Source organism: Solanum lycopersicum, chromosome 9 (genome assembly GCF_036512215.1).
Source record: "Solanum lycopersicum chromosome 9, SLM_r2.1".
Taxonomy (NCBI): domain Eukaryota; kingdom Viridiplantae; phylum Streptophyta; class Magnoliopsida; order Solanales; family Solanaceae; genus Solanum; species Solanum lycopersicum.
Window position 1 is genome coordinate 20,278,367 of NC_090808.1, and position 16,068 is coordinate 20,294,434.

A 16,068-nucleotide genomic window follows, 5' to 3' on the forward strand; every position below is an offset into this window, starting at 1 on the left:
CAAAAAACACTGGAGGTGTCTGGCCTTGATCAGTTAACCCGCTAAGATAAGCAAGAACCTGATTAATCATCTCTGGGTAGGTTGGGGTGGTAATTCCTCATTCTGCACTTGCTCACTTTCCCCTTCCTCACCCTCTCTTACTACTTCCTCAGTCGGTGGAGGAGTCACCGCCCTAGTACTAGATGGGACAGGTGCTTGTTCTCTTCCTCTAAGGGACGTCCTCCCACGACCTCTACCACGACGCCTTGTCACTGCTCCTCTTCGAGCTACAGCCCCAATGGCTGGCTCAGACGCACCCTGTCCTACCGGTGCTGGTGTTGGCGTAGCCGTTGCTCTAGTTCTAACCATCTACGAAATAGAGTGAAGATGGTCAGATACCAATTTGTATCACCTAGATACCGATTGGATCCAAATAATAGAACGAAAGAAAGAAGGAACGGAATTTTCCTAAAGTCTTATAGCCTCAAAAAGAAAAGTAAAGGCGTCCCCCTACCGTTCCTTAAGACTCTACTAGACTCGTTCTTGTGTGATGAGACCAACGAACCTAATGCTCGGATACAAGTTTGTCACGACCCGAACCGGGCCGCGACTGGCACCCACACTTACCCTCCTATGTGAGCGAACCAACCAATCTAAACCTTAACATTTCAATATAATATAAACAGAAAATAATGCGGAAGACTTAAACTCATAAATAAAATCAATAACTATTATTATCCCCAGAATATGGAAGTCATCATCACAAGAACATCTACGATCAAATGCCTAAACTAAGAGTATTCTAAATGCTAAAAATACATAAGAAGCTAGTCCATGCCGGAAGTTCAAGGCATCAAGACTTGAAGAAGAAGATCCAGTCCAAGCTAGAAGCGTTAGCTCACCCTGAATTTCCGATGTAGTAAGACTGGCTTGAATTACTGTTGAGTTGAAGACGATGGCACGTTTGCTGCACTCCACAAATAAACAAGAAGAAAACATAAAAGTAGGGGTCAACACAAAACACGGGTACTGAGTAGATATCATCGGCCAACTCAAAATAGAAAACAATATATACCAAGTAATATCATAAAATCAACTATGATACTCAACATGTAGCAACAACAAGCACTATATCATTAACAATTTCCGTCAAGTTCACACATGAGGACTCAAGCCTCAATACCATACTCATTTGGGAATCATGTTCATTAGATTGAGTATATTAACATCTTTCAAGATTCATTATCTTTATTTCCCTTGTGTCGGTACGTGACACTCCGCTCCCTCATATTCATTAATCCTCTTGTGTCGGTACGTGACACTCCAATCCCCTAAATCTACGTATCGGTTCGTGACACCTGATCCCCTAAATCTACGTGTCGGTTCGTGACACCCGATCCCCTAAATCTACGTGTCAGTTCGTGACACCCGATCCCCTAAATCTACGTGTCGGTTCGTGACACCCGATCCCCTAAATCTACGTGTCGGTTCGTGACACCCTATCCCCTAAATCAACGTGTCGGTTCGTGACACCCGATCCCCTAAATCTCATTCTATCAACTCATCAAGCCTTCTCCCTTACCAAGGCATCATCAATCTCATTACTTTAGTTCGTCAAACCTTCTCCCTTACCAAGGCATCATCATTAAAAAGAGATTAGGTTTTTATCAAGATTTGGGATTCAATAACTTCATCATGCTTAATATAATTACAATTATATAATCACGTTCATGCATGCATACAATTAAGCACATAGCAGGGTTTACAATACTATCAATACATATCATTCTCTATTAAGAGTTTATTATGAAAGCATGAAAACCATAACCTACCTCCACCGAAGAATTGCGATCAACAAGCTATCTTCTCAAAATCCTTGCTATCCCCTTCGTTTCTCTCTCTCTACTCATTCTCTTTCTTTCTCTCTCTCTCTCTTTGTTCTTTCTTATTTTTCTTATTCCAACCCTCTTTCTTTTACCCTAATTAGTATATAATTAAGAATAAAAGATGGCAATAATGCCCCACTAATTAACTTAAGGTTACCTCTTTTAACCCCCAAGTAATTAGACTTATTAACATTAACCCACTAACATTATAATTAAGGCAAGAATAGTCAAAAATGCCCCTTAAAACGTATCAAGAAATCTGACCCAGACTGGGATTGCGCAACCTGCGACGGCCTGTCGTGCCTGCGACGGTCCGTCCTGCAGGTCGTCGCAAGGGTCACAGACTCAATTTCCACTTAATAATCTGTGACGGTCCGTCCTGCCATTCCGTTACGAAGTTCAGATCGATTTTCAGTACCCAATTTCAGATTTTCTAAGTGTTTTGAAACAAGACCCTGCGACGTTCCATCGTACCGATGACGGTCCGTCGTGGGGTCTGTCGCTTCTGCCAGTTTTTTTTTCCAGAATTGAAGTCTGCTACTTAAAACGACTAAACAGGTCGTTACAATAGATACTAATTTACCCATCGTTCGTCCCCGAACGATCACAAGAAGGAAAAACAAGAGCGAAAAGGAGTACCTGAATCTGTAAATAGATGTGGGTATCTTTCTTGCATATCTGCCTCCTTCTCCCAAGTGGCTTCTTCAACCGGTCGATTCTTCCATTGCACCTTGATGGATGCAATCTCTCTTGACCTCAACTTGTGAACTTCTCTATCTAAAATAGCAACAGGCTCCTCCTCATAAGACAAGTTCTCATCAAGCAAAACTGAATCCCAACGGATAATGTAATTTCCATCCCCATGATATCTTTTCAACATAGACACATGGAATACCGGATGTACTCCGGACAGCCCTGGAGGCAAGGCTAACTCATAAGCCACCTCCCCTACTCGCTTAAGTACTTAAAATGGACCAATATATCTTGGGCTAAGTTTACCTCGCTTACCAAATCTCATCACCCCTTTCATTGGCGAAACTTTCAACAAGACTTGTTCACCTTCCATGAACTCTAAGTCTCTAACCTTTCGATCTGCATATTCTTTTTGTCTACTTTGCGCCGCTAGAAGCTTTTCTTGAATAGACTTCACTTTCTCTATCGAATCCCTCAAAAGGTCAGTACCCCAAGGTCTAACCTCGAATGCATCAAACCAACCAATGGAAGACCTACATCTCCTCCCATACAATGCTTCAAATGGGGCCATATCAATACTTGAGTGATAGCTATTATTGTATGAAAACTCCGCTAAGGGTAGGAAGCTATCCCAATGACCACCAAACTCTATCACACATGCACGAAGCATATCCTCCAACACTTGAATCGTCCTTTCAGACTGACCATCGGTCTGAGGATGGAACACAGTACTAAGGTCCAACCTAGTACCCAATTCCGCATGCAATGTTTTCCAAAACTTAGAAGTAAACTGCGTACCTCTATCTGATATGATGGATAGTGGAACCCAATGCAATCGAACGATTTCTGAGATATAGATCTTGGCTAACTTCTCTACATTGTAAGTCACCTTTACCGGAATGAAATGAGCAGATTTAGTTAACCTATCGATAATCACCCAAATGGAGTCATACTTACCCATTGTCCTTGGAAGACCAACCACAAAGTCCATTGCAATTCTTTCCCACTTCCATTCCGGAATGGGCATTCTCTGAAGTGTTCCTCCGGGCCTTTGGTGTTCATACTTTACTTGTTGACAGTTTGGACACTTGGCAATAAAGTCAACAATATCACGCTTCATTCTACTCCACCAAAAGTGTTGTTTTAGGTCACGATACATCTTGGTTGCACCCGGATGTATAGAATACCTTGAACTATGAGCCTATGTCAGAATAGTGTTGATCAAATCATCGACGCGGGGTACACATACCCTTCCCTTGATTCTCAAAACACCTTCCTCATCGATTTGTGCTTCCTTAGCCTCCCCTCGCAATACTTTATCTTGGATTCGCCTTAGTTTCTCATCATCAAACTGTTTTCCCTTAATTTTGTCATGAAAAGAAGATCTTGACTCCACACTAGCCAACAATCCTCCCTTCTCATTTACTTCTAATCTCATCAAGTCATTAGCTAGAGTCTGAACCTCTCTAGCCAATGGGTGTCTAGAAGCTTGCAAGTGAGCTAGACTTCCCATGCTTCCTGCCTTTCTACTTAAAGCATCCGCTACAACATTCGCCTTCCCCGGATGATACAAAATAGTGATGTCGTAGTCCTTCAGTAGTTCCATCCATCTCCTCTGTCTCAAGTTCAAATCTTTCTGAGTAAAGACATATTGTAGGCTACGATGATCCGTATAGATCTCATACTTAACCCCATATAAATAGTGTCTCCATTGCTTTAATGCAAACACCACCGCAGCCAATTCCAAATCGTGGGTCGGATAGTTACGTTCATGCACCTTTAGTTGCCTTGAAGCATAAGCAACCATACTCTTCTCTTGCATTAGCACTGCACCCAAACCAGAATAGGATGCATCACAATAAACAATGAAGTTCTTACCCTCTACTGGCAAGGTAAGGATAGGTGCGGTAGTCAAAAAAGTCTTGAGCTTCTGAAAGCTTTCCTCACATTCGTCCGACCATACAAATGGAACATTCTGCTTAGTCAAGTTCGTCAATTGGGAAGCAATAGAAGAGAATCCCTTGACAAATCGGCGGTAGTAGCTAGCTAACCCAACAAAGCTCCTTATTTCTGACACGTTAGTGGGTCTTACCCAATTCTTCACTGTCTCAATCTTAGAAGGATCCACCATCACTCCTTCCTTAGAAACCACGTGCCCCAAGAAGGACACTGCATCTAGCCAAAACTCACACTTAGAGAACTTGACATAAAGCTTTTTCTCCCTCAACATTTCCAATACCATTCTCAAATGCTCTTCATGTTCCTTCTTGCTCTTTGAGTATACCAATATATCATCAATAAATACGATCACGAAGAGGTCCAAATATGGCTTAAAAATCCCATTTATCAAGCTCATGAACGCAGCAGGGGCATTCGTAAGACCAAAAGACATCACTACAAATTCGTAATGCCCATACCTCGTTCGAAAAGCAGTCTTTGGCACATCCGTTGCCCGTATTTTCAATTGATGATAACCGGATCTCAAGTCAATCTTAGAGAAGACACAAGCACCTTGTAACTGATCGAACAAGTCATCAATGCGGGGAAGAGGATACTTGTTCTTTATGGTTACCTTGTTTAGTTGTCTGTAGTCTATACACATTCGAAAACTCCCATCCTTCTTCTTCACAAACAAAACCGGAGCACCCCAAGGAGATGCACTTGGTCTAATAAAGCCTTTGTTTAACAACTCTTGAAGTTGGGCTTTTAAATCTCTTAACTCCGCGGGAGCCATTCTGTAAGGGGGTATAGAAATGGGGCGAGTACCCGGTTCAAGGTCAATACAGAAATCAATATCCCTATCTGGTGGCATACCAGGAAGATCTGTAGGGAACACATCCAGAAACTCACGGACCACTGAAACTAACCCAATCGAAGGTACTTGGGTAGTGTCATCCTTGAGATGTGCCAAGAAAGCTAAACACCCTTTACTAATAATTTTCTTAGCACGAAGAAAGGAGATGATACGCACCGGATTGGAAGTGTAGTCACCCTCCCATACTAAAGGATCTGTCCCAGGCTTGGCTAACGTCACAGTTTTAGCATTACAATCCAAGATCGCATATTGCGGAGAAAGCCAAGTCATACCCAGAACATCAAAATCATCCATTTCTAAGATAACCAAATCTACATAAGTGTTGCTCCCCACAAAGTTCACCAAACAAGACCTATATACCTTTTCAACTACCACAGACTCACCCACCGGAGTAGAAACACGAATGGGCATATCAAGTAATTCACAATGTAAATTTAGACAATTAGCAAATGAGGAAGATACATATGAAAATGTGGATCCAGGATCAAACAATGCATAAGCCATGCAATCACAAACCAGAAGATTACCTGTGATGACCGCATCAGATGCCTCCGCTTCAGACCGCCCAGGGAAAGCGTAACAATGGGCCCTATCGTTTGTCTGTCCATTTCCCCTACCATGTTGTGATGTAGTGGTTCCAGTTTGCCCATCACCTCAGCCATTTTGGTGACCACCATTACCTCGACCACCACGTCCTCCAGAATAACGGCCTCTACCATGACCACCTCTACCTCTAGCCATTGGGGGTCTATAACTCTATTTTGGACAATTCCTCCTAATATGTCCAGTCTCCCCACATCCATAACACTCTCTGGAGTCAAGCATAGGTCTCTCAGAGAAGTGTTGACCAGTCTGAGGTGGACCCCCAACTACAGTCTGTAGTGAAGACTGAATGGGTCGAACTGAGTAACCTCCGGAACCCTGTCCTCTAGAGTAAGAACCATTAAACTCACCTCCCTTTCGAAACCTCGTTGATGTCAATGCCATGGTGAATTCATCTGGCTTCACTCCTTCCACCTCTACCACGAAATTTACCACCTCTTGGAAGGATTTTGCAGTAGCCGCTACCTATAAGGCTGAAATCCGCAACTCTGACCTCAACCCCTTCACAAAACGGCGAATCCGCTCTTGTGGACTGAAACATAGTTGGGTGGCATACCGGGATAATAAACAAAACTTAGCCTCATATGCATTGATCGACATCCTACCTTGCTCTAGGCTCAAGAACTCATCCCTTTTCCTATCCCTCAAAGTTCAGGGGATATACTTCTCCATAAACAAGTTAGAGAATGAGGCCCAAGTCATAGGTGGTGCCTCTGTTGGTTGACACTCAATATGTGATCGCCACCACATTTTGGTGTTCCCTTGAAACTGATAAGTCACAAACTCCACACCAAACCGTTCTACTACCCATCTTGTGTAGTAGCTCGTGACAGTCAACCAGAAAATCATAAGCATCCTCCGATTCAGCACCCTTGAAGACCGAAGGTTTCAATTTCAAGAACTTACTGAAAAGTTCATGCTGATCATTTGTCATTATAGGCCCAGTAGTCAGACGTGGAAATGTGCTATGTCCAATGAGGCATCCATACGAGGAGCCATAGTGGCTGCATGTTGTACTTCTGAAACCGGAGGTGTTGGCGCAGAAAACACTGGAGGTGCCTGACCTTGATCAGACAACCCACTTAGATAGGAGAGAACCTGATTGATCATCTCTGGGGTAGGTTGGGGTGGCAATCCCTCATTCTGCACTTGTTCAGTTTCCCCATCCTCCCCTTCTCTTATTACTTCCTCAGTCGGTGGAGTAGTCACTGCCCTAGTATCAGATGGGCTAGGTGCTCGTCCTCTTCCCCTAGAGGACGTCCTCCCACGACCTCTACCACGGCCTCTTGCCGCTGCTCTTCCTCGAGCTCAGCCCCAGTGGCTGGCTCAGACGCACCCTGTCCCGCCGGTGCTGGTGTTGGTGTTGGCGTAGTCGTTGCTCTAGTTCTAACCATCTGCGAAAGAGAGTGAAGATGGTCAGATAACAATTTGTATCACCTAGATACCAATTGGATTAAAGTAGTAGCACGAAAGAAAGAAAGAAAGAATGGAATTTTCCTAAAGTCTTATAGCCTCTCAAAGAAAAGTAAAGTCTTACCCTCCTATTTGAGCGAACCAACCAATCTAAACCTTAACATTTCAATATAATATAAACAGAAAATAATGCGGAAGACTTAAACTCATAAATAAAATCAATAACTATTATTATCCCCAGAATATGGAAGTCATCATCACAAGAACATCTACGATCAAATGCCTAAACTAAGAGTATTCTAAACGCTAAAAATACATAAGAAGCTAGTCCATGCCGGAAGTTCAAGGCATCAAGACTTGAAGAAGAAGATCCAGTCCAAGCTAGAAGCGTTAGCTCACCCTGAATTTCCGATGTAGTAAGATTGGCTTGAATTACTGTTGAGTTGAAGACGATGGCACGTTTGCTGCACTCCACAAATAAACAACAAGAAAACATAAAAGTAGGGGTCAGCACAAAACACGGGTACTGAGTAGATATCATCGGCCAACTCAAAATAGAAAACAATATATACCAAGTAATATCATAAAATCAACTATGATACTCAACATGTAGCAACAACAAGCACTATATCATTAACAATTTCCGTCAAGTTCACACATGAGGACTCAAGCCTCAATACCATACTCATTTGGGAATCATGTTCATTAGATTGAGTATATTAACATCTTTCAAGATTCATTATCTTTATTTCCCTTGTGTCGGTACGTGACACTCCACTCCCTCATATTCATTAATCCTCTTGTGTCGGTACGTGACACTCCGATCCCCTAAATCTACGTGTCGGTTTGTGACACCCGATCCCCTAAATCTACGTGTCCGTTCATGACACCCGATCCCCTAAATCTACGTGTCGGTTCGTGACACCCGATCCCCTAAATCTACGTGTCGGTTTGTGACACCCGATCCTCTAAATCTACGTGTTGGTTTGTGACACCCGATTCCCTAAATCTACGTGTCGGTTCGTGACACCCGATCCCCTAAATCTCATTCTATCAACTCATCAAGCCTTCTCCCTTACCATGGCATCATCAATCTCATTACTTTAGTTTGTCAAGCCTTCTCCCTTACCAAGGCATCATCATTAAAAAGAGATTAGGTTTTTATAAAGATTTGGGATTCAATAACTTCATCATGCTTAATATAATTACAATTATATAATCACGTTCATGCATGCATACAATTAAGCACATAGCAGGGTTTACAATACTATCAATACATATCATTCTCTATTAAGAGTTTATTATGAAAGCATGAAAATCATAACCTACCTCCACCGAAGAATTGCGATCAACAAGCTATCTTCTCAAAATCCTTGCTATCCCCTTTGTTTCTCTCTCTCTCTCTACTCGTTCTCTTTCTTTTTCTGTCTCTCTCTTTGTTCATTCTTATTTTTCTTATTCCAACCCTCTTTCTTTTACCCTAATTAGTATATAATTAAGAATAAAAGATGGCAATAATGCCCCACTAATTAACTTAAGGTTACCTCTTTTAACCCCCAAGTAATTAGACTTATTAACATTAACCCACTAACTTTATAATTAAGGAAAGAATATTCAAAAACGTCCCTTAAAATGTATCAAGAAATCCGACCCAGACTGGGATTGCGCAACCTGCGACGGCCCGTCATGCCTTCAACGGTCCGTCCTGCAGGTCGTCGCAAGGGTCACAGACTCAATTTCCACTGAATAATCTCTGACGGTCCGTCACGCCTGTGACGGTCCGTCACGCCTGTGACGGTCCGTCACGCCTGTGACGGTCCGTCACGCCTGTGACGGTCCGTCCTGCCATTCCGTTACGAAGTTCAGAGAGTCGATTTTCAGTACCCAATTTCAGATTTTCTAAGTGTTTTGAAACGAGACCGTGCGACGGTCCGTCGTGCCGATGATGGTCCGTCGTGGGGTCTGTCGCTTCTGCTAGTTTTTTTTCCAGAATTGAAGTCTGCTACTCAAAAAGACTAAACAGGTCGTTACAAGTCGTAAGTTTAATTTTAGTATTTTAGTCTTTTGTTTCAGCTTTTGTAGACTTAGCTGGGGACTGCCCCAGCATTTCTAGTAAGTTCAGAAGCTATTTTTTAGACATAGTTAGTTTCAACTTAGCGTTGAGTTAATAATTTCTTATATTAAACTCATGTGTTTTCAAATATTTCAGCTATAGTATATGGGTATTCCCAAGTATGATTTTGCTTCGACATCAGTTTATATTCTTTAGTATGCTCATGATCATGCCAGTAGGGTTAGCATGGTATAACTTGTGGTCTTAGGTCCCCGTGTCCGCTTCTCGGGTGTAGCTTGGGGCGTGATAAACTTGGTATCACAACACTAGGTTTCAGTGTCCTAGGATATATTAAAAGCCGCACTAAGTAGAGTCCTTTTTACGGGTGTGAAGCGCACCACTTATAATGAGGGGGAGGCAATGAAGTGTTTTAGGAGAAATTCACTTTGTTTTTACTCTTATCGTGTGTAAGGTATGATCTCATTTCATTCTAATTTGACGTTCTACGTTTTAGATCATACCTCTTTATAGAGCTAACTCTAGGAATGAGAATGCTTGGAATGCAAACATAGCTCCTCCAGTCCAAGATTAGGAAGTCTCAAATGCTTAATTCAGGATTGGCTCAAAGTGTCGCTAACCAAAACAATCAACGGGTTTAAGCTCATGAGAATGGAAATGGTGGAGAAACATCAACCAGGGTCCGTGACTTTGTTAGAATGAATTCTCCTGAGTTCTTAATATCACAGACCAATGAGGATTCTCAAAATGCTTGGATGAGATCAAGAAGATATTTGAGGTGATGCAAGTCACTAGGAATGATTAGGTTGAGTGGGCCTCATATCAGCTGAAAGATGTTGCTCATATCTGGTAAACATAGTGGAAGGATAATAGGGGTACCGATACAACTCCTATCACTTGGGATTTCTTTAGTGAGACCTTTATGGAAAGGTTTTTCCCAATAGAGTTGAGAGAAGCAAAAGCCCAGGAATTCATGAACTTAAGGCATGGTAACATGAAAGTGCAAGAGTATAGGCTTACGTTTAACCAACTCTCTAGGTATGCTCCTCACATGGTTTCTAACTCCAAGGCTTAGATGAATTAGTTCTTTTATGGAGTGTCAGATTTGGTGAAAACAGAGTGCAGAAATGCTATGTTACTTGGTATGAACATATCTAGGATTATGACTCAAGCTTAGCAGGTTGAGGGTGATAAGCTTAGGGAACAGGCTAAGGATAATAAGAAGGTTAGGACTAGGAACTATGACTATTCTCAGCAGAAATTGTGTGGTGGATATCGCTCGTAGAGTCAGCAGAGGTTTTCAGCCCCAACCCCTTCTTATCTAGTGTTCCATCCTCCAAGAACAAGTATTATGTTAGGGCACCAGGCTCTAAGTCCAGGGAAGTGTTTCAGGTACCAAGACTTACATGTTGTATGCTTTTCAGGCTTGCCAGGATTAGGAAGGTTCTCTTGGTGTAGTCACTGGTATGTTACGAGTCTTTGACCTTGATGTTTATGCATTATTAGATTAAGGGGCTACTCTTTCTTTTTTAACTCCTTACTTAGCAGTCCATTTTAGTGTTAGTGGAAAAACTCTATCAGAACCTTTCTCAGTCTCTACTCCAATTGGTGACCAAGTTATAGCTAGACGGGTATACAAAAATTGCTCTGTCACAGTATATCAGAAAGTCACCTTAGCAGATCTTGTAGAGTTAGAAATGGTAGACTTTGATGTCATTCTAGGCATGGATTGGTTACATTCCTGTTATGCCTAGTCGATTGTAAAATTAGGATTACACATTTTCAGTTTCCGCACGATCCAATCTTAGATTAGAAGGGTAGTAGCTTAGCGCCTATGGGTCGATTCATTTCTTATCTTAAGGTCAGAAATATGATCTTTAAGGGTTATTTATGTCATCTAGTTTGGGTTAAGGATTCTAGCTCTTAAACCCCAACTCTAAGGTCAGTTCCAGTTGTCAGTGAGTTTCCAGAAGATCTTCCCGGAGTTCCTCCCGAAAGGGAAATCAACTTTGGAATTGATCTCCTTCCAGATACCCAAACTATTTCTATTTATCCTTACACAATGTCTCCAACAAAGCTTAAGGAATTGAAAGAGTAGTTGAAAGAACTTCTAGATAAGGGCTTCATTAGACCTAGTATTTCACCATGGGGTGCACCGGTGTTGTTCGTAAAGAAGAAAGATGGTTCTCTCAGAAGTGCATTGACTATAGGCAGTTCAACAAGGTCACAATCAAGAATAAGTATTCCATGCACATGATTGATGATTTGTTTGACCAACTTCGTGTTCTAGTCACTTCTTAGAGATAGACCTCAGTTCGGGCTATCATCAGCTTAAAGTTAGACATAGTGACATTCCAAAAACAGCCTTTAGAACTCAGTATGTTCATTATGAATTCATAGTTTTGTCATTTGGACTAACCAATGCTCCTGAAACTTTCATGGATTTGATGAACATAGTGTTCAAATAGTACTTGGACTTGTTCGTTATCGTCTTTATTAATGATATCCTCATTTACTCTAGGAATGAGGAACAACATGCAAGTCATTTGAGAGTTGTTCAGCAGACTCTCAAAGAGCACCAGTTATTCACTAAGTTTAGCAAATGTGAGTTCTAATTGCAATCCATTGCTTTCCTTGGTCATATTATATCTAGCGAGGGGATCCGAGTGGATTCGCAGAAGATAAAAGCAGTGAAACAATGGCCCAGACCTACCTCTGCAACATATATCAAAAGTTTCTTGGTTATACCAGGTTATTATAGAAGATTCGTGGAAGGATTTTCATCCATGGACTCACCATTGACTATTGACTCAAAAGATGGTCATGTTTCAATGGTCAGATGACTATGAGAAAAGCTTTGCAGAATTGAAAACTAGATTGACTACAACTTTTATCGTGACTCTACCAGAGGGTTTCGATGGTTATATGATCTATTATTATCCATCCAGAGTTGACCTACGTTGCGTGTTGATGCAGCAAGGTAAGGTTATAGCATATGCTTTTAGACAGCTTAAGGTGCATAAGAAGAGCTATCCAACTCAAGACCTTGAGCTTGTAGCAGTGGTGTTTGCACTCAAGATCTAGAGACACTACTTGTATGATGTTTATGTAGATGTGTTCACTGACCATTAGAGTCTTCACTATATGTTAACTAGAAAGAGTTGAACTTCGCTGGAGGAGATGCATTGAGTTTCTGAAGGATTATGATTATGAGGGTGTATTACCTTCCTGGTAAGGCGAATGTAGTAGCAGATGTTCTGAGTAGATTATCTATGGGTAGTGTAGCCCATGTTGAGGAAGAAAGGAAGGAGCTAGTGAAGGATGTTCACAGGCTTGCTCGCTTGGGAGTTCGCCTTATGAGTATATCTGACAGTGGTGTAATAGTTCAGAAATGGGTAGAATCTTCTTTGGTAGTGGAGGTTAAGGAAATGCAAGATAGTGATCCAATGTTGCTTGAACTTAAGGGTGCAGTCAATAATAAGACAGTGGAGGTTTTCTCTTAATGGGGCAATGGTGTACTTAGCTAACAGGGTAGATTGTGTGTTCCTGATATGAACGAGTTGAGACAACATATTCTTAAAGAAGCCCATAACTCCAGATATTCTATTCATCCAGGTTCCACTAAGACGTACCGCGATTTGAGAGAAGTCTATTTGTGGAATGACATAAAGAGGGATATAGTAGATTTTTTGAGTAAGTGCCCCAATTTCCAGCAAGTCAAGTTAGAACATCAAACACCAGGGGGTATGACTCAAGAGATTGACATTCCTATTTGGAAGTATGAAGTAAATCAATATTGATTTCATCAGAGGGTTACCATGTACTCGCCGGCAGCATGACTCCATTTAGGTGATAATTGATAGGATGACTAAGTCTTCTCGACTTTTAGTGGTCAAGACTACAGATTCGGCATAAGACTATGCCAAGTTTTACATTAATGAAATTGTAAGGTTGCATGGGTTCCTTTTTCTATCATCTCAGATAGAGAACCTCAGTTTACCTCTTATTTCATGAAGTTATTTCAAAAGGGTCTTGGTACTTAGGTTAACCTTGGCATAACATTTCATCTGCAGACGGATGGACCGGCAAAGCGTACCATTCAGACCGTAGAAGATATTTTGAGAGCTTCTGTTATCAATTTCAACAGTAGTTAGGATGATCACCTTCCTCTTATCGAGTTTGCCTAGAACAATAGCTACCATTCCAGCATTTAGATAGCCCCTTATGAGGTATTGTATAGGCGCAAATATAGATCTCATGTTGGTTTGTTTGAAGTAGCTGAATACGCTTTAATAGGGAAACATTAAGTCCTTTATGCTATGGATAAAGTACAACTCATTATAATAGACTTAAGACAGCCCAAAGTCGTAAGAAATCTCATGTAGATGTAAGGAGAAGGGAACTAGAGTTCCAAGTTGATGATTGGGTTTTCCTGAAAGTGTCACCTATGAAAGGGGTGATGAGGTTTGGCAACAAAGAAAAGCTCAGTCCTAGATATGTGGACTCTTACAAGATCTTGAAAAGGGATTGAAAGGTGGTATGCTTGATGAACATGAACTTAGGTCTTACATTATCATCATGGTGCAAGTGAGACTTGTCTCATGGACACTGGCACACTTTTATGTGAGTATTTTTGACGTAATAGATTAAGTGTAATTGCCACTTGTCTCACTTCTTTTAACAATCTATATTAGGTCAATTTCGTAACTTAATTTTTTAGTTACTTCATTACTCACCTTAACTTGTTCAACATTCATTGGTAGTTTTGTACAATTCTCTATGAAAGTTATAATAACTACTTATATAATGCTATTGCGTTCACATGTTCGTGTGGATAGGGTATGTTCGGACTTGTCCTATAGATTGGCATACCCTATGTTATGAGTTCATTGATGTAGCGATTGGTATGCCTTTACATGTTTTGGAAATAATAGGTTGGACATGGTTTTGCTAGCCAATTTGTTGGCATGAATTACAATTTCATAGATACTTGTAATAACGATGTGTCTATCCATGCCAATCACTTCATAAATACATTATAATAAACTATCATGAACAAGCAAACTTTTTTTAAACTTATATTATCATATGAGACAATTCAATGAACACTTATAACAATTTAATCTTCTCGAACACAAGTAGACATTACAACACTTTAATGTTCATGTAGATAAAATCCTAAGTATGTAGATATAAATTGTAGGTGTCATTCGACAATAAAATCATGGAAACATACACATAATTATCAGTTAACACCACATACCAACAACATGCTCGAAATTCACATCATACAACTTTCAAGAATTGGAAATCGGGATAACTAGGGAGATGAACATGCAATTCATTGGGAACAACCCTAGTTTTGGTATTCTTGATTGCAAAAACATTTGAAAGTCCTCTTGGAGAAAGAATTCTAGGAGATAAAACCAATACCTTATATGTAGAATTGAATCTACGAATATCACCTTGCATGAAAACCTTGAAGAACATCTTGAAATCACCTATGAGAATCAAGATATATTTTCTATTTTTCTCACGTTTGTTTAGTGTTTTGCAGTCGAGAGTTTTCTAGTGTTTGAACGTGAGTCTAGGTTTAAGAAACTGAATATTCAGTAATTTAACTTAGACTAATTAACTTAATTAATAAATCAATTAGCTAATTTACTAAAGCGCCCCTCCTAAATTGACAAGAATTAGAAGAACACTTGACTTAACCATATCTGGAAATTACTTAGTGTTTTAGGTTTTAACTAATAAAATTAATTAATTAAGTTGCTAATTTAAATAATTAGGTAACCTATGGTAATTACTAAAGTACCCCTAAGTTGTTAGGGCGGACCATCCTAGGTTAGGTAATAGGATGTTTCTTAGTTAGTTACTTGTCTAGTGTAAGGATTTCGGTTTGACCATTTGAATTAATTAATTAAGTTGTTATTTTAATTAGTTAAGTGACCTAGGGTAATTACTAAAGTACCCCCTAAGTCATTAGGTACATAACTAAACCTTTTGGACAATCCTAAGTTAGGTACTAGGATGTTTCTTGAGTTAGTTACTAGGTTAGTGTCACCCAGTTAGGTCTTAGGTTGTCGGGTGCACTAGTTGGTTTTTTTCGGTTAGTACTTGGTTATTTAGCTAGTTAGGTAAGTTATATACAACCTAGAGTTTTTTAGGAATCTCAGCCCCACATTTCTTGACCCCCACATGTGCGCCTGCCCCTAACTGCCCTAACCACCCTAACCGAATTCTTGCACAAGTGCTTGCACATGGGTTGCACATGGATTGATGCTCATTCCTTGTTGGCCCAAGGAATCTCACTATATCATTGGGGACAACTTACTCTACATGATCTTTTTAAATGACTATGGTACCTAGGCTTGACACTTGGATACCTCTTACCTAATATGTGTAATATATAGTCAAAAAAAATTTCTTAGGGTCTTCATTGTAGGTACAATTCCCGAATAAGCTTAAATTGGAGCATTTTAACGTCAAAGTATATCTTAATATATAGAAATTGACTAACACCCTAAAGCCAATTTTTTCTAATATGTCCAATATTATCCAATATTGGGCATTGGGATTCCTCCTATGTACCCTCAATACCTATT

The 16,068-nt window shown here is 40.5% G+C and overlaps 1 protein-coding gene across 1 annotated transcript; it reads left to right on the forward strand.

The window, feature by feature from the left end:
• The first annotated feature begins 11,605 nt into the window (after positions 1-11,605).
• LOC138338415 (uncharacterized) lies at positions 11,606-12,544 on the forward strand. Its single transcript, XM_069289372.1, has 4 exons — positions 11,606-11,700; positions 11,982-12,064; positions 12,212-12,294; positions 12,437-12,544. Exons 1-4 carry the CDS (start codon positions 11,606-11,608, stop codon positions 12,542-12,544), a joined length of 369 nt encoding a protein of 122 aa, XP_069145473.1.
• Positions 12,545-16,068: the final 3,524 nt, after the last annotated feature.